Genomic DNA, 20,575 nt, shown 5'->3' with positions numbered 1-20,575 from the left:
ATGCGCAAGCAGTCTTTAACCTACCGCCAGAAACTGGAAGAGTTTTTCAGGCGGATGTGGACAGCAACAGAAGGCCTGCTCGAAGCATCGTAAGTGCCATACGGATCGCAAATAATCCATTACAATTAGGAATTAGGAAAAAACGAGGAGATAAAAAAAGAAAAACAACAGGAAGCAACCCCCCGCGCCAGTAGAAAACTATCCGCTTAAAATCAAGCCAGATACAAATGGTGAAGCAACAAAAAAAATCGATGAAACGAAGGGAAGCTAGACCGCCAGCTTTGTTCATTAGGCCGATGGAAGGCAAAACCTTTACGGAAGTCCTCGACGAGATCCGCTACAAGATTAGACCCGTGGACAGGGAAGCAATCACGTTTCATATGAAAAACGGAACTGGCAAAATTCTCATTGAATTAGATCTGAAGACAACAAGAGGCTACTTGAAGGGAAGGCTTAAGTCTACCCTTTGTTCTCTTTCAGAGATTCTAGCTCACTGAAAAGATACTACTGATACCACAGATACGCCTCCAATCTTCAATCATCCAAGCCTTCTTTGAAATCTTAATTATCATCCCCTTCTTCTAATCCCTGGAAAAGGTCTCGAATTCTCAGAATTTCCGTATAAGAGGAAGTAGCAGTTCTGCAGAAACTGCAGGAGCAGCGACGAATAACTCTGTGGGGAGATCGTCAAACCCAACGGCTTTACTCCGTGTGAGTGCATTGATCATTTAAGCAGAAAAACATTTATGAGACCTTTCATTTTATACGAACCTAAACGCTTTCCCCTAGCTACGGTTACGATAAAGGGTTTGTAATTAAATATGGCCTGTTCATCCAAATTGAGCAGGCAGCGCGAGATTTTGGACTGTACATTAATGGAAGTAAAGCGAAATACGTGGTGGCAAACGCAACACCAAAAACAGCAGCCTCCTTCTTCCATCTATTGTAAAAACAGAAGACGTGATACACACTGCCTTCAATGGAGCGATGTTTTGGGCCAGTATGCCAAGCAGCTAATAGGGATTTTGAATTGGTGGACGGTTTGTTGATTTTCGTTTGTCAAACAAATTGACTTTTTGTTGCCGACTTCTTATCCCAAACGCAGTTCATAGCCCGTTAGTACCCGAAATAACACTTTGCCAGGACAAAATATAATCAATACTTTTAATTTTTAACAAATTCATTTATGACTGATGTGATCCAGAAGTTGAACAAGCGAACATAAATAGCGCTGCATGTTTGATTCTATATTGAGGAGGAAGAGATTTGTGAATTGAGTGAACAGAACCCTAAAATCCTAAAAGAGATTTTCTTCCTATATTAGAAATTCTTTACTGGCGCTAAAGCAGTTCAATTTTTCTCAAACAAGGCTGAGAAGGTACTGACGGTAGAATAGGCATTAGAATGTCGAAATAACAGAAGACAACCTGAGAACTTTTTTGAACTAGAAAGCACAATTCCTCATCAGTCTACATCAACGGAAGGATACATATAATTTCCTTTTAGCGGACCATTAATCCTGATCGGATTGTATTTGGCCCGGTGATCAGCGACGTGTCTTTGAACAAGCCTGTATGCCAATAAAAAGCCCAAGGCAACATAAAAGGGCATAAATAACTTTCAATAATGTTCAATAATGTTTCTTCCTTACACGAATTTAAAAAACACACCCCCAATCAACAAATACCTGCACAATTAGCCAACCCTATGCCCGAACAAGTTATTACCTAGATAAATATTTTAGATTACCTAGACAAATATTTAGACTGTCTTGGGGCCGGTGATTCATCTGGGAGTTCTTTTTGAACCTTAGGTCAAGCCACAATCACGCGACAGCATCCCTCTTCGAGCAAACCGACTAACATATAAATATAAAAAGTATCACAACGTCTAACTTGTTTTTCTAAAAAAAATAGGGACATCGTTTCCGTCGTTAGCAAACTTCCAACGGAGATCGCAATGAACCATGCCATATTTAAGGCCTCCGTAATTCAGTATGGTCCATAATTTACAGGATAACGTAGCCGCAACGACTGAAATTGTAAGCTCCTTTCCAAAATCCGTGAACATATTTCCTGAGCCAAAGGTAAAACCCGCCGGTATGTTATACCAAATAAGAAGCCAGTATACAAACCCCCTTGTGGGGGATGCCGCAACAATCATCATTTTGTTATAACAAAACTTTGGTTGTAAGCAACCTTAGTTTTAGAAAATAAAGCCACTTTAGTTCAGCTTTCTTTTCATTGTCCTTTTCGGTAGTAGACTCGGTTCGACTGGATCTGATTCGCCACTTTTCTGGGTCATAACCTTGATCCGGGTGAGGTTACTGTTTACCGTCAGTTCAGCTGATAGAATAGACGAACTCAAAACCATATCGACCACGGATGTTCCCATTTCCGACCAATTTTCTCCGCCGGTCTATCGTGGGACCTGTAGGATTTAGTACAGTGGAGTAACTCCAGCTATACTTTATTTATGTATTCTCTTTCCTTGATCTCAGTTTTTGATTTTTAATTTAATGAGGATATTACTAAACACATTTCCTCTAACCCCGCTGCTTTATTTAGACTAAGGACAAGCCTATTATATAGATAGCATGAACGATGACTTTCAACGAAACAAGAGTACGAGTATATCGAGTAATTCCATGTTCCATCTTTGATGGTTAAAGGCAAACCTAGTTACAATTTTCAGGGAATTCGAACGTGGTAATGTGATAACCTTCAATGGCAGATTTGCACGATAATTGTCACATTTCCCTCCGACAAAAGTCAACTTCAGATGGACTGCATATTGGCTCACACTGCGGCTTTCCGACGGGCCACTAAAATCTTGTTATGTGCATATATAAGAAAACTGTTCAAGATATCCTATGAAATCGATGAATGATTCCCAGCATGCTTGATTACTTTCCTCCACATTACATGGTTCGGATTGAAACTATTATCTAGCGATTAACAATTGTTAATACGGCGAAGTTTTCGGACCTTCTTAGAATTGGCGCCCAATGTGGGGCATGCAGCCACTATCCTGAAATTCGAAATTTCATGGTTTATTGACGAAGTTCAATCAAGTAGTATTCTAACTGGCGTTGACGACCTACTTAGTCAGTTTGCAAGGGATAGCTTCGTTCTAGCCATTAATAAATCCCAAAAAGTGTTTGAACTACTTAAACTTTGCGTTCAATGGTATACCGACGGGCAGCGCGGTAGTATGCAACCAAGTGTCGGCGGCAACACCTGTACAAATGCACTTAGGTATTCACTGACCTGCATTACCATTTTGCGCTATATTCCAACTAAGGGGTATAACTCTGCCCTTATAGTTGGCGAAAGGCAATTCTAGGCGGTTATTTGACGCGCCTGACCTTGCAATTTGAACCCAACTTGCTCTCTCAATTCAAGGAAGGAATTTCATCTATAATTGATAATTATCTATGCTCGACAAGATGGTATGGAATGCCACTGGGGATCCCCAGGTAAATACACTAGAAACTTTCGGCCCCTGGAATAGAAATTACGAGTGGAGACCACTCGAAACCAAAGCTAGCCATGTGTTCAAAGCTACGGAACATCAGGATTTCAACATTTCATAGGAAACGTTCGAATGTCTGGAATGAATGGAGGGTAATAAACATAAGCAATAAAATAAATGCTGAGATTGAAGATAGTTTTCAATATTACACAGAAGAGAGGCAAGGCCAAGCGAAACCTAACAAATCATCAAATCCGTAAACATGAAACGTACATAAACTTTTTTCCGAAACCCAAACTATATCAAAGCACAAGTAAAACCTCCGAAAACAAATCATAAAACGCTGAAACTCATCCACAAACAATATCTAAGTTCATGTTGTTTCGTATTTCAGTGGCAAGTGTTTGTTTTCGTTACAATTTTCCTAAAAAAGCACGTTCCCGAGTACTCGGATTCCGCTGGCTGGAACCGAGAAAATGAACAATTGCTGCCCCCAACCTCAGGGGACCTGGTATGGATGTGCATTTCAAACATGGGAAAAATATGGGTTTTTAAACATTCAATCGTACCCAGCCGCAGATTCATATAGTATCTGCCTTAATTTCGCTACTGTAGGCCACGTTCGCGCACCCGGCGGACCAAGAAAAATGCCATAAAATCATCATGGAAAAGTTGTAAAAACCGGTGAGGAAATAAACAAAGTAGAAATGGCAAAAAAGCTGTGAATTAAGGACCTGGGCCTGTGGTTCCAGGCCGCGGGAGAAGCCGTAAAATACTCACGTTTATAAAACAATTTCGAGTACTCGCAATCCATGAACGACAGTTTAAGGGTTCCTCGTTCTGCAGGAAAAAAATATGTTTTCGAGATGGTTTGAAAGTTTCGAAAGTTTTAAGCGGGAATTTCTTTACACAACTCTCGCAACTCTTCCCTGGTAGAATTTTTTGCGATCAATTCCCGCGAATTGTTTTGGATTATTTTCCCTGTTCGCGGGAGCTTTTCATCTATTTTCTCGCTTGTATTTATCTAAAATTGAAATTTTCGTCACAAGATAAATGTCGAGTGTTTTTTTCTATTTATTTCGGATTGGGTTCGATTCCGTCCCGTCGTCTCGCCGTCTCAGAGCATCACTTTTCGTATTGTGTATTTTTTCCGCTGCCTTTCCTTCTAGACTTTATTCTGATGAATGCGGCGTGAAGCGGGAGAAACGGCAATGGCAACAGTAGCCAGCGCGTTGTACAACATTTAAAATGAAAAAAAGATCAAACCGAGAAAAGAAATAAAAACTAAAAATAACTTTTTACTTCAGCACAGAAAGTTCACACACAGAAAGCGAACGGACCAACGTTAGAACCGCGCACGGCACTCAATTGGGAAAACGATTTTTCACTTTTTTTTCCTGTAGTATTTCGGGGAATTGGCTCCTGGGCGAAAATATAATTTCCAATTCACAATTTTCTAGTATTTTAGGGGCACCTTTCACTCATCTTATTCAAATATCTGAAAAGGACTCGACACTAGATTCCAAGCTGGTTTCCGTCACCAAGCAATCCTTTTTGTAATCCTTTCACTGCAATTTTTTAGAGGGCGCCGTTAACGGTCACAAACTACTATTCAGGGCCAAGCGTGACGGGGATCGTTAGTACAATTAACCGCGCCGCCGGGACGCATTTGTCATATCGCGCGCAACAATTCGTGAGCCACCGTCTGGTGGGTCATCGTCGTCCTTCTATCAGCTGAGTGTTAACCAACTTCTTCGCCTTGGGCACAAACCACTCGTATGAAACACCACAGATGCCCCACAACCGCGACGAAAACTCTCAGATTAGGAAAATCTCGAAGAGGAAAACGCAGATTTTCCGCGAATCGAAAAGCGGCCAATTCAAGCGGGAGTCTATTAACCGGCTGAACTCCCGCCTTTTCGCACCTTCGTGAAATCACCTGGTGAAACTGTTTCGCTCGACACTCAACCTCAAGGACTAGCACCCGCTATTGCCTTCCACTCGGATCTATTCCTTCCGCTGATCAAGGAAATCACAATTTATTACACTCCGCTATGTAAATATGCACACGAATCGCACGGAAACAGCACATTCCAATTATTACACATTCGGCGGCATAAACATAACTGAGGAGAACCAACAAAGATACAAAGGGGAAAAGCGGCATAAATTTTCACTCGGTCTAGAGAAGAGATGATTTTCCGAAGGGGAAAACGTGCAACGAATTCTCTCTTAAATTTATACCCTAGCCTGTGAAGTCATGGAAGAGAAAGACAGACTGAATCTTGCACAGACGCTCGTCTTGCCAGACTATGTTGCCTCTATCCCCATTCTAGATGGTCCGATACGGACTGATAGCCGTGTGGATAGAGTTGCGTGTACCTATGCATTCGCTCTCTGTTGTAGGTATATCACTTGCAAAGATTAAATTGTGGAAATGATAAAACTAAAGCATTATCTCTTGAAAAACATTTACAGCCACATCAGGTCGCAATCCCGGTTGTGAGAGGTAGAGGTATGGATAGCTTCAATCTGAAAGATCAAAAAACGCCGCGGCGCCCCAAGGGATAGGTCAGTAAAATGAAAAAAAAAAGTTTTGCAATCTAAAAACATACACACTTGCCTCTAAAGGATAATGCAGGCACGCCGTAAACTACCACCGAGTAATTGGATCCTTGACAGAACCACAAAATAAGTGCAGTAATGCTCCATTGACAGCTGTCATTTGATTTTTATTGGGATTTGCCTCTTCGCGTTTTGCTCAAGGAAATTCAAATAAATTTCTGCGGACTGAATTTTGAGGAGAAAAAAAGCAATAAACAAGTCGGGAAACCGGAAGCTGGACGCTTCAGGAATGAAAAGTTTTGTGTATTTCTTAGTAAGTGGCACGTAATATATGCTTATATTATGTGAGAATACCCACTTTCGGATGATATTGACATTCAAAGTCTTGAATTTGCAAAGAAGCGACAATTTTGACGTATTATAACTTTGTTAGTAATAGTACGATTTCCACCAAACCTGGTGAGATCATGCTCTATGTAATACCCTATATTCTTGCGATTTCGTGGTGGTAGCATGAACTTAAGGGAGGTTTTGCAGCCAATTATTAAAAATTATAGTAATATACTATTATATTATTAACTTTATTTGTACAGATATCAGTACGGAAGGTATTTCGGAGCCCAAGCACCATATAGTGGCAACCTCCTGATTTTTTCAGATTTTTCGGTTTGGAAGTTTCTGAGAATGGCCCCCTTAAAGAAATGATCACTTTCAACTCCCCGCACTTCGCACCTTTCTAACAAATGTCAAAACTATGACCGGCTTTAAAAAGTACTAACCGAGACCTTTAATTTGATACCCCACATGACTATATTTGATGAAAAAAATTGTACACCCCCCTTTTGCATGTATGGGGACCCCCCCCCCCCCCCCCTTAAATTCGACGTAACAGGATGTAACTCAGTGTAAACATGAGCGTTCATAGTTCCCACCTTTGTACCAAATTTGGTGTCAATCGTTATAACCGTCTCCGAGAAAAATGCGTGTGACGGACAGAAAGACAGTAAACCGATTTTAATAAGGTTTTGTGTTTACATAAAACCTTAAAAATGAATAAAAACCCACTAATGTGTCTCTCTCGTGATATCTAGACCTAGGTGTCACCAGATTAGATGTTCGAACAAGTTACCCTACGAAAAACATAATAAGAACTAACATCCAATGCAATATATCAGTAAAAAGTATTTTAAACTAAAGAAGGTTCACATAACTGTTTCTTTCTTTAATAAGATACAGAAAAAAGTGTCTTTTATTTAATAAGATACAGAAAAAAAGTGTCTAAAAAACGTTGTGACCGAAACCCACATTGGGCGCCATTTGGAATAAGCTGAAATATGGTTATATATTAGCCTCTAAAACCTTCGAAACTATGTAAGTTGCACATTAATTTAAGCCTCTTTATAGCTTCTGCTTTAACCTCATCTTGGCTTAGCGTTCCCTCCATAGATCCTATCTAGCAGTACTGAAAGTACCGAATTAGTTAGGCAGCATAAAGTCAAAAACAATTGGATCCTTATGATTAAAACTTGACTGTTCCTGCAGGCAAAGTAAAATACTTGCGGGACTTCAGGCAAATCACCTGCGCACACCAAACCCGAAGGGAAAGATCCTCCAGGACATTGCTTGGCAAGAATAAGCCCTAGCGACAGTAACTTTGTCACGATCCAGTTCGATCAATTCACGGCAAACAGTTTAAAGGAAAACTCTTTTAAATTATGAGAACCGCATTACTGCATTGCTTCGAGATCGGTAAATGTATTCTGTAAAACATTTATAGCTAAAATTTACCGAAAAGAGCATGAGCAAGTACCTCAGGCAATATTGCTCCCCCTCAATGATTATAGGAGAAAAGACGATTAATCCTGAAAAGGGTCACTGAACTGCCATGATCCAATGAGTTCTTCCTCTTGCACTTGCCTTGGAGATCCAGAACAGATTCGTATTCCAAAAAAACTCTCAAAACGATTACCTATATTCTGGTACGGTAGACTCTTAATATCAGGAACCCCAATTCCAATTAACCTTAGAACGGGAATGCGAACAACTGATTAAACCAGTATCTCTTTCAGAGATGTATAGGAGTGTCTGCGAGAAACTTCAGAATGGTTACTGAGCTGTCCTTATTCATAAAGTGCTTCTCCTGGCTTCCAAATACAGAATATAATGGGATTAAGATTCTGGAATAGCTTGGTGTCTGCAACAACCCATGACAACTACTTAAATGGTCCAAGGCTATAGACTGGAGGATAGAGCTAGTACGCCATGCGTTTCCCAACAATCGGTTTTCCCCGAAACTAATATAAAGAAATTTTGGGAATAAAGCAAGCTGTTAACAGAAGTGCTGATCACTCTTCTCGCTGGGTGGTTCGAAGGACCTTCAGCTACCTTTATTAACAGAGTACATTATATTGTGGTGACACTACAATCATTCGAACTAATCATAATTAGGCAACAAAGGGATAAGGACATTCTATTGTTGACTGCTACTAGCAATCAAATGGTAACGAGAAGAGAGATGAAATGAACTTACTCTCTCCACTGCCAACCACCACGAGCCGAAAAAAAACACGAAATTGAATCAAGAACCAGGAACGGTACTACATAGCCGTCTAGGGAACTTTCACAGTCCCCATTTCCGAGATACTTAAACCTGAAACGATCAAATCAAAATGAAGGTACGTGAAAATATTTGCCTCTATCACAAGTTCCGAGAGAAACATGGCCCCAGGCGAAACCATCCCTGATCTGGAGAAAACGTTTGACATCTTACCACACAAACCCATTTGGTATGTACTGCGACATAATCTAGCGGCAGAAGAACTCGTCTATTGGATAAAACCACGGTAGAGTTCGTAGTGTGGCAGATACTTTAAAAGCGTTCCACGCCTCTGTCCGTTCATCAAGAAAGTGTCTTGTTTCCTTCCTTTCCTCATTTATTATGAAAACGGTCACGCGGTTTACATAACGTCTCACAAAACAAAGCTGGTCTCAAACAATTTCCACGAAGATGAAATCATCGCCTCATACAGCATGGTTTTCTAAAACTGACGAAAACAGATTATTCGAAGACCCAACTCAGACCGGCATCAGTGTCATTGACACCAGCTAGTCCAGAACTGAGAACTTCGAGTACCTCGGAATGATACTTTCAACCAAACATCTATGATTTATGGCAGCATGAAATTAGATCATATATCAGTGCCACCTGGCCTACTTAGCGGCAGGGTTTTTTCCATTCCTGTGTGGCTTGCTTGTTATGGATCCTGGATGATGAGGGGTCTTTACGCATGGACGCCTTCGGGACAAACTCATGTTCAAAGCTAGGACGACTGGACTAGTTGCTCTCGCCAAGAATATTAAGTAGTACTCTACCAAGGGTGGAAATCCAACTGCTTCCAAGTATCAAATATTTAGGTGTTAAAATATTCCAAACTAATATGGAAATACTATATCCAGGGGCACTACCATTTTGAAAGCATAAAAAATCCACCCCTGGTACTTGAATGGATTCTTAATCTACCTGTCATTCACTTGGAGGTAATATTGAAAGCCGGCAACGACACACACAGATCACCTCTTCCGTGATGAAAACCCACCACTCAAGGACTATCATAGGAAGGTCGCCCTTTTCCAATCAGGACAATCCAATCTGATTTGAGAGGTAGCTACTAGACCAGAGCCCCGGGATAGAGCAATCTCTCCGATGCAATGTGTGATAGTAGTCGATGCAATACTACAGATTTTAGACAAGTGCGGGGTGAAACTGGTAGCCTATGCTGACAACTTGGGGATATTGGTGTCAGAAATGTCTCCCTTCGTTTTGAATGAGATCATGAAGGACGCGTCGAGAAAGATATGTGTTGGCTGCAAGATGCGGATTTGACATAAATGCAACTAAAATAGCTGGTGCTATTTACCACAAAGACAAAGGTACCCGAATTCCACCTCCCGCGATTCCTTCAAATATCTGGGTGTGATTCTGCATCCTAACCTAAATTTGAGAATAAACATAGAACTGAGCTGATACGCCCTCAAGAGGACCTGGAGGAGGTGAAAATGCTGTTGAGGTTCTGTAACTCTGCCCGGCTGATGTTCATAATGTACTTCTTCACGTCCTCGCCCGAAAGTTTATATTATATAAGCAGTTCTGTCTAGTTGTGTTAAACTTCGTGAGCTTGGATGTTAAACAGCGAAAACCTACGGCCACAGTAGCAGCTTAGATGAAATTCCTCCGAAACGAATGTGAATCATTTGGCCTCCCGAAATCCGCCCGTGTATTCAAGGCAGAGGTACTAGGGATACTAAAATCCTGCCTATCGCTAGGGCATCATTCGAGTGCCAAGAATTACATAGACTTTACACTTAGTGGCGATGTCCTAGGCTTTACACTCCTGGCAATGTAGTACAAATAGATTTCATAGCCAGAGGAACATTAGACCGAGGACTGTAAAGAGCAAATCCTCGCTTGGCCACAAGAGCGGAGCCTTACCTGGTCAATTCCTCGGCCCGCTCATTTCCCACATTCCTTGTTCGACAACCTCCGCCACAGCGAACTTCTTTCTTCTAGAATTGTTAGTAGTTCGTTCTGAGCATTCGCGCCTAATGACCTTTTAAAATTCGGCCATTTCTGTAAGACAGCCAAGATTTTCAAAGAGCACAAGAGCTATAGGCTATGAACCAGAGGCCTCTTTCCCAGTAGCTGGAAATACGATTGCTTCTATTGTTTTTCGGATCTTCTGTTGTCAGCCATGACAAGAAGGACTTTCTTATTTCCCAATAATGAAGTGACCCAACTTTATTTCGTATACCAGTTTCGACAATGAAAAATATCACCCACTATCAGCTTTCCTAGGCTCACTATTTGATGAAATCTATTATCCTTCGATTATGTTTTAGTGGAAAAAACCTGTCAGCCAGAAATGAATACCACGATTTTCTTGCCACAAAGCACCTGGGCCTGAGTCTTAAAGAGTTGCTTTCAGTGGCACTCCCTGGAATGAAATTACTGAAATACTTTTGATGAGATCCCGAAGACACGACATAATTTTGCAATGCACGCAATTTGATGCCACCGGGTAGAATAAAGAAACTCAAATTTATCGTCCCCGCCTACCTAGGATGAAAGCCCGTATATACCCAGAAGCAGACGTGAAGGAGTTGTGACAGGGCGATTCAGAAACCCCAATTTCCTGTTGAAAATTATCCAATGAGTACCCTCTCAAGAAGGAAGGAGTGCTGACTGCCATCAAAGGCCTCTAAACGAAATGGTGGTGGGTATGTTAGTGCAGATCTTTCCTGCCATTTGGAAGTGGTAAAAGTTAGTGGTGGCGCCAACACTCGGCAAACCTCAATATATCTTAGACATATGAGAGAAAACAACATAATGCTTGCCACAAAACATCCGGACCAGTATGGCTCTGGCAAGAATAATATGATAGAATGGCCTCGATACATTTGATTGTGGCTTATGGTGCAGGCAGTGCAGAAGAACAGCCCTTAAAATGAGTTTTTCTCCGGGGTTATTATAACATTTATCATCGCAAGAATCTTGACAACTGACATCTTGCCAGATGAAGTTTCAAGCATATACGAGACACGTGAAAAGGTGCGACACCATTCTTGAGATTGTCTTTTTGTTTTTCGGATATGCCTCGTACGATGAAAGTCTAGTTCCCCATCATCGACAAAAAGGTAATCTATTAGATCACAGCAGGAATGGTAAAGCTCAAAAAATGATCGATGGGCTGATCTCTACCATGAAGGAATGTTTACAGAGAAAGCAGAGGCAAATCAATTATAATTTCACCCAATTTCTCACGAAGCATAGAAGTTATTGCGAGTACAAGTTTAAATTGTGTACCTCATCTGATCTTCCCAGAAACTATGAAATTCAGAAGGTCTAAGCCACTAGCTTAGATATACCACTATAATCAACTTCTATTCTCCCTTGTTTCATTGAACCACCTTAGGGAAATTTATACCAGGGGATAGATATAATTTCCTTTGAAAATGGAGGTGCATATATAAGCTTATGTCCTTTAAAAATTTCCGAGCAGAGCTCTGAAATTCCCAGGATTTTGAGGATACTTCCACTAGCACGGAATCTACTTTGGCATTAAAGGAAAGTCTACAAAACGCACCTTAGGCTAATCTTAAGGAAACTATCGATAAGTTTGCAGAATATATATAAACCAGGAACCGTAAGCTGATTATAAACATTTTGTGGTATCCTTATTTCTCAGGAACTTTTAAATTATGAGTATATTCTGAACTAGTACTGTGTCGGAAGTATCCAGTATAGTTTAACAATCAAAGGTTCACAATTAAAGTAAATACAAAAATTAATGAAAGGAAGTAGCTACTGTCCCCCTTTATCTAGTCTACTGTGACGAAATTCATCATAATGTACAATAAACTTGAAAAAAGCGTTTTTCGTAATACGCCCCCATCTAACTGCGAGCCATTACCACAGACGCTTAACATGGGTGATCAGATTAGCCACTCTTAGATGTCAGTCATTACTGATATAATTAAATGTAATAAAGTCATTATAATTATGATAGTAATGGTCCGTCTCTCATCTAAGTACTCACTATTTCAAACAATACTCGACTTTATTCACAGACGAAAATGTTTTTAAGGTTTTGTTTGTCTGTCACACACACTTTTCTCAGAAACGGCTATACCGATTGACACGAAATTTGATGAGAAGGTGGGAACTGTGAACACCCAGACATGTAGTGAGTGATACCCTTCTACGTTGAGATTTAGGGGGGGTCCCCACACATAAAAAAGAGGGGTGTAAATTTTTTTTTACCGAATATCATGTTGGATATAAAATGAAACGTCTCGATTAGTACTTTTTGAAGCCGGTCTTAGTTTTGAGATTTGTTAGAAAGGCGGGGAGTGGAAGGGGTGGAAAGTAATTTCTTTAACGGAGCCATTCTCAGAAACTACTCAACCGAAAAATCTGAAAAAATCATGAAGCTGCCTGTATATGGTGTCCAGGCCACAAAATACTCTCCATATCGATATCTGCTCAAATTAAGTTAATAATAGTATATTACCATATTTTTGGGGATATTGAGTAAAACCCCCCTTAAGTTTATCCTAGAGTTATAAAGGTTTCTAGTAGTATAGAATATAATATGAAGCATATTATCCTCAAAATTGATCAAAATCTTACTATTACTAACATCATCAACCAATGCGACATCCCCATCTCAAGCGGGGCCTGCCTCGTCTTCTTTTTCTACCATAGATATTGCCCTTATAGACTTTCCGGGCTGGATCATCCTTATCCATATGGATTAGGTGACCCGCCCACCGCAACCTGTTGAGCCGGATTTTATCCACAACCAAACAGTCATGGTATCGTTCATAGATTTGGTCATTATGTAGACTACAGAACAATTTGAAAACCGTAAAGATAATGCAATTAGATGTTGACGGACGTACACAGCTAATTTTCAACACTTCTTTATATTTTGATTTCTGCCAAATTATTGTATCTACCAGTTATTGGAGATCGCAACCCACGTTGGACGCCATTTCATTAAATTTGACAACAAATTTTATGGTTTTTATTTAAGAACATTTGATCTGTGTAGTCTGTAATCGTGACTTCATTGCGACAATCGGGAATGTAACAATGTGTGGAATAGAGAGCGTCCACACAACCTCTTTTCCATTCTGTTATTGTATTTCTCCTTTTTGGTTTTCAATGAGACTGTGCCTCAGTTGCATTATCAAATGCTATGCCAGTGATAAGCCTACAGCAGCGAGCAGCACAAAGACGAAGATAAATATCCATGACGAAGTGAAACTTTAACTCGGGATAACAAGATCTGGCCCTGACGATCAATGCACTTAATCATCGTCATTTCGGATTTTTTATATGCTATTGTTCCCTGTTACTTACTCAGTCATACTCAGGTCAAAGAGTCATTGCTCGGTTTGGAGCCCATCTCTTCAAAGAAAAATTACTTAGAAGCACTCCAACACACGACTACAAGTAGCCCGCATACTATATGGCTTCAGAATAAACCTCTTTTGTATTCCACTTTCATTTTTAAACTTTCAAAGTCAATTAGAAAACTATTATCTGATACAATATGGTATAGCTTACAATAACACTTAACGCTTCTGGCAACACTAACTGACTTTTATCTGAAATCTCTTCAAACACTCCCATACATAGAAACAGATACTCGTATTTCTAAAGAGAATGGCAAGTGAAGATTCAATTTGAAATCTTTTAATTCTATAAACATGACATGCCCCGCCGTACGCACACAGCTTTTATCTTATCGCATGACTCCTCGCCACTTTTACCTGATCCTGATTGGATTCAACAAGGGGCCGATAGCCGTACGGTCGGTCCTCCTCCCCCTCCCTCCTAGGATCAAAGAGACTGCGAGTATCTGAATCCGTGCCGAGTATCTGTGAATGCCCTATGTTCCCGCATTCACCAGACAATTCAATTTCCGCCGCCGTAGAAAAATTAATAAACGCCTTTACGCGAATGCACGGAGGAAGCAAGGAATCTCACAACCTGTCCCTGGGTGCCTGCGTATCCTTGAGCATATCCTTAAGATACAATCCCGTGGGGTGCGATTCGGGTGCTGCTGCGGGAGAGCATGCGTGCACTGGGTTCGGTGTCGCGAGCGTACGAGACAAGTTGAACCAAAAAGTAACGGAGCGAAGCAACAATGGCATTGCGGGAAGTATCTGAATGTGAAGCTGGGACGGTGAGGAATTCAGTAAGAAAACGTTTAAGACAAAGAGAACGGAGCGCCTTGGTAATGTGCAAACTTTGCTGGGATCGGGCGCTCTTTGTCCGTATGTTCTACTTCGTTTTCGATTACAAACTGATTTTATTCAATTTTCCTCGAAGCGAGTGTGGAGCGCGTATGGCTTGGGCGGTTGAGCACGGGGGCAAGCATTAGCACAGGTAGATTGATGGTGAGACACAATTAGGCGTTTGTTTGGATCCCTGTGCTTCGTGAATGAATTTGTGGATTTCTGGGAAGGCTGAGCAATTCTAAAGGTGGCCAAGAAAAACAGAAATCGCGAAATGGCGGAAAAAAACCTTAGACTGGTTGGGATGGGATGACTGGTGAAATGTGTGAAGCAATCTGATTATGCCAAATGTCATTATCTTATTTTTTTAGGATTAGCTTCCGTTTTTTTGAAAAACAGCAATGATGGAAAGCTGTTGCTATCAGAAGGATAGCAATTGGGAATGGATGAATAATGAATAAGATGGCACAGAAAAAATTAATTTCAAAATATGTCAATCCCACAACAAAAATTGGTTCGCATTATTAATTTTTAAATTTTTCTGTGAAACAAAACCTTATTGAAATCGATTCAATGTCTGTCTGTCTATCCATCAGCCTGTCACACCTGTCACACCCGATTTACTCGGAAACGGCTGAACAAATTGTCACAAAAGTTGGTGAGAACATGTGGTCTGTGTCCCCCTTTACATGCAGTGAGTGGCGCCACTTTGTGTTTAGTTTGGAGGGGTCCCCATGCATGCGAAAGGAGGGTGTAATTTTTGTTTTCAAAAAATATGGTCAAGTGAGGTATCAAATGAAAGGGGCTGAATAGTACGCGAAACTGGTCTTATTTCTGATATTGGGTAAAACATAGGGGAGATAGTGCTCGAAATGTGTGCCCCAAAAAGTGAAACAGGTCTCGTTCTCAGAACTTATCCAACCAAAAAATCTGGAAAAAATCACAGTGATGCATCTATGTGAAATCTAGGCCTCAAAATACATCCCGTTGCGAAATATGCACAAATAAAGTTAATAATAGTATATTGCCATGTTTTAGAAATTTACCGGAAACCCCCCCCCCCCCCTTAAGTTCATCCCAGAAATACAAAATTTGGCAGCAGTATAATATAGGACCTAATTCTAAAAAGTTTGAAGGCAATCCAACTTAACAAAGTTATAGAAGGTCAAAGTTTCGCATTTCAGGTAAATTTATTGCACTCTAAGACTCATATAGAGTGAACTTATTTGAATGGCGGGGTTGATGGGGACGTTTTAGTTTTCCATTTTTGGATTTTTTTAGTTATTTGCATATCAGTGTCAATTGTCTGTTTTTTTTTGTTGTGATGGGTGAGATCAATTGAGAATACCTCACGAAGCACATACTGCTACTACACTACTCAGGGGCTGAGCGAAAGGAAAGATTTTTCCGCAGCCTATATAACGACAAGATTTATGAATGAATTTGGTTGTACATAAAATTCGTCTCAATAAGCTGCGATGAGCTGGTCACCTAATCCAACCGGGAAAGTGTATAGGAACAATATTCATAGTAGAAATGGAAGACATAGCCTAGATTGAATGATGATGTAAACCAGGACGCCAGACAGCTGGTAGGGATATCGCAATGGTGGATCTCGCCGGGATATTTAGAGTTTCTTATTAAGGGAAGCCTATACTGAAAGCTGGGCGGGCCATTAATGGTTGTATGCTACTGACTCGCAATGAAATCGAACCCTTTCTGAAAGGGTCATAATTCGTAAGCATTCGTAAAGGCTGAATTGACATCCTTGTGGCGGTGCCCATTTTCTTTGAGTGCGAAAAATGTAAGTTCATCCTACTAATAATTTCATTGACAATGGTACAATTGGCACCAAACTTCGTTACACATATTGATATGGCGTGTATGTATATACCTTTAGCAAGAACATCCGCAGATCGGTTTGTGAAACTTGCTTGAGAAAACCTAACTGAATATCAAGATATTAATCAAGCCTACCGGGCAGCTGCCAAGAACTAGAAGACGAAGAGTTGAAATAAACTAGCGCTTCTTCAACATAGTTCGCAGGAATGTGTTATAAAAAATAGGACCAACATCTGGTTGCCTTACTACTTACAGTTGTACAATTCCCATGACAGAAGTGGAGCAACTTCTGAAGTGTTACCACTGCCATGGACGGAACTGCATATAAGGACGGCAGAGTTCATCAGAAACCAAATCAATATTCAATACCCGAGAAGTACCTCCACTTTTCACTTCATGCTCAATCAAAATCAGCTTTTTCATTCAATCTCTAACCCCAGAGACATGACAGACTATCTTTGCAAAGCCCAAAGCCTCATAAAGGAACTCAAAAACAAGTTGTTCGTTTTATGCTATAATAACAGGAAAATCTACAGGGCGGAATAAAAAAGATGACTTAGAAACACTTGTTTCCAAAGCTATTGCTAAAGACAGATACATTGCTTATGGAGCCTAGCTGGGAAACAAGTTAGAGGAACTGATGTCATCTCCATCCGAAGTTGAAATGAGCCATTTCGAAAAAAGTATGTTGCCCAAGCTGGTTACTACTATCTCTTCTTGTTTTTCTTCAGCCTTTGTCCCGTTTCGCGCGGGATCGGTTTTGCCATTTGGTTCTATCAAAAGTCTGATCTGGATGTAATCGCGACGCTTTCAAATCCCCAACCAGCGTATCAAGCCACCGTTGTTTCGGCCTGCCTTTTGATCGCTTACCATCGACTTCGATGTTCAGACCAATCTTGTCTCGTTAACACGAATTACGTGACCATCCCATCGAAGCTGCCTCTCTCGCAATTTTTCCATGATCGGTGCAACTCCATATCGATCGCGGATATCCTCATTTCGGATGTAATCAAAACGTTTCACGCCACTAATCTAAGGCAACATCTTCGTCTCCATTACTGCAAGACGCCGTTCACTGTCTTCTTTTATAGTCGGCCAGCACTCAGAACCATAGAGAACAACAGGACAGACGACATTGCGGTAAACGTTAGATTTCAAACGTCCGTTGATAATCGTTCACAAAGAACACCAGTTGTAGAACGCCACTTCATCCAAGTTGCGCTAATGCGTGAAGCAACCTCAGAAGATATTTAAGTCGCGCAGTTCTGGGCAGGTCACTGCTACTGACAGTGATTGTGCCTCCTTCATGGGGATCGGTCGATTATTCCAATTTTGGACAAGTTGCTGGAGATAATTTTTTGCTATTAGACGCTAGAGAAACATCATCTGTATAAAGTAGTGTATAGGGCGCGGAAAGTTGGATGTCCTGTGATAGTATCCATAACAGGAACAAAGAGGAGTGGTTTGAGGGCACTTCCTTGATGAACACAAACAGAGACACGAAGCGGTTTTGATACACTACCACAATTCGAACTTTGCTTTCCAAATCGTGGTAGAGCAATTGAACCCAGTGCAAGAATTGTTCTGGCACTAGGTGTTGTCGTAGAGCATAACAGATGAGTTCGTGTACCATAAGTCAAACGCTTTCTCCAGATCCAAAAAGGCAATGTAAAGAAAGCGGTGCTTCTCACGGTGTTTCTCCATGAGTAACCACGCAGCGTGTATAGTCCCAGTAGTTCCGCAATTCTTGACAAATCCAGCTTGATTCACGACGCCAGACAGCTTTTAGGGATATCGAATTGGTGGACCTCGGCGCAAAACCGGGATGTCTAGAGTTCCTTATTAAGGCAAGCCTAGACCGGATACCGGCTGTTGCGCCGTTGATGATGATGATGACAGGTAGAACTGCTCCAAATGTTGGCAATGATTGTCGAAGTGGAGAATAAGCCAATTCTTCAGTTGAAATCCGCTCGAAATATTCTCACCATCTATCCGCCGCGGTTTGACGGTCGGTAAGCAAAGTAGTTCATGTCATTAACGCAAAAGAAGTGTTCTATATCCTGCGTGCGTTCGAGTCCATCGTGCAAATACTCCGTTAATTCCACTTCTATGTCACAGGATGGACACGTATTCTGAACATATTTGAACTAATGAATTAGGGCCAGTCAGAATAACCACAACATCCAGAGTAGCTCACCATATTTCCGAACTATTTCTAAGGTAATTAAGAAACAATTCAATCTTCGAGAGATGTCCCATTCCGGTATCGGCTCAAATAAATTTACTAATAGTATATTATCAAGTATTAGAAATTGGATAAAAAAACTCCCCTTGAGTTCATCCTAGGAATACTAAATCGCGCCGACATAGAGAGCAGTACCGTGCATACGCGTGCCAAATTTCATAAAAATCCAACTATTAGTGCCAAAGTTATAGCAGTTCAAACTTGTCAATTTCGTGCGAATTAACAACGTACTAAGCCATACAAATGATATGATGACGTTCGACATGGCATTCGAGTAAAATATTAAAATTCGATTCATGAAGAATCTATTTCTCCCCAGCCATTTTAAGGTTTTGTGTGAAACAAAACCTTATTAGAATCGAGACGGTATCTGTCTGTCCGTCTGTCTGTCACACCCGATTTATTCGGAAACGGCTGGACCGATTGTCACGAAAATTGATAAGAGTATGTAATCTGGTGTTCCTTTTACATGCTGTAAGTGGCGCCATTTTGTGTTAAGTTTAGGGGGGGGGGGGCTCCCCATACATGTGAATGGAGGGTGCAAATTTTTTTTTCACAGAATGTAGCCATGTGGGGTATCAAATGAAAGGTCTCAATTAGTACTTTTTGAAACTGGTTCAATATTTGACTTTGGGTGAAACGTAGGGGAGTGAGGGCTCAAAATATGACCCCCAAAAAGTGTAACAGGTCCTCAAAACCTATCCAACCAAAAAATTTGAAAAAAATCACAGTGGTGCATCTCTACTAAATCTAGGCCTCAAAATATATCGGGTTCCGATATCTGCACAAATAAAGTTAATAATAGTATATTTCCACATTTTAGAAATTTACCCGGCACCCCCCTTATGTTCATGCCAGAAGTAGAAAATTCGACATGCGTGTAACGAAGAAAATAATGCGCAGTTTGGTCAAGTTTGAAGAAAATCCAATTAACAAAGTTACAGGGGGTGAAACTTCACATTTTTTTGTGAATTTCGTGCACTCTACAACCTGTATGACGTCATCATCACATATTAATTCGTCAATACCACAACGAAATGAGTTCTTTTGAATTGGGTCGCAGAGAATTATTTTGTTTTAGTTTTTTAGTTATTTGTCAACCAGACATGTGTGTATGTAGGTATATAATATATGCGTGCTAATGAACTTTGCGGGTAGTGCCTAATTCAAATAGATATAAGAAGTAAATCGGAAATATGGGTACGATTCATATATATACTTGCATATATGTGCACAGTATTCGAAAATTGACGGTTTGTTTGTTTAGGGTGAGCGGAATATCTATGGCTGTAATATGTACGTATATCTCGTAGTTTGGAAAAATATGAAAGATTATGTTGAATTTGTAGTTATATACGGATAGAAAAATGTGCGTTGAAATTTCCTACATAAGATGAACACAAAACCTTTATACCTGAAGCACGAGCTTCCGGTATTCTGACTTGTTTATATCTGATGTCGGTTAAATTCTTCGTATTTGCTAATAATATTAAACTCAGAGTACGAAGCGTATAAGATTGACTATTATCAATACAAGGCTTTCGATCAAAAAATTTATTTAAATAACTTTCTAAAAAATAGAGATTCATGGAATTTTTAGTTGTGCGACACGGAGCTGTCACGCGCTCGTCACTCCTCACATCTTCT

At 40.5% G+C, this 20,575-nt stretch overlaps 1 protein-coding gene across 5 annotated transcripts in view; it reads right to left on the bottom strand.

Annotated features, from left to right (window-relative positions):
• The window catches only part of LOC119657760 (protein scalloped), a 323,480-nt gene that overhangs the window by 300,808 nt on the left and 2,097 nt on the right, over positions 1-20,575 (bottom strand). For 4 of the 5 annotated variants that reach the window (XR_005250166.1, XM_038064821.1, XM_038064823.1 and 1 more), the window contains exon 1: positions 4,255-5,582. The exons of the other annotated variant lie outside the window; for it this stretch is intronic. Coding sequence is in view for 3 of the 4 variants with exons in the window: in XM_038064821.1 (XP_037920749.1) it covers positions 4,255-4,288 (34 nt within the window). In the remaining variant the exon portion in view is untranslated. Of the gene's footprint in view, positions 1-4,254; positions 5,583-20,575 lie in introns of those variants that run through there. 5 annotated transcript variants of the gene reach the window in all.

The sequence above is a fragment of the Hermetia illucens genome, chromosome 5, assembly GCF_905115235.1.
Source record: "Hermetia illucens chromosome 5, iHerIll2.2.curated.20191125, whole genome shotgun sequence".
NCBI classification, from domain to species: Eukaryota; Metazoa; Arthropoda; class Insecta; order Diptera; family Stratiomyidae; genus Hermetia; species Hermetia illucens.
The sequence above is the reverse complement of the archived record's forward strand: the minus strand, read 5'-3'. Positions and strand labels throughout refer to the sequence as shown.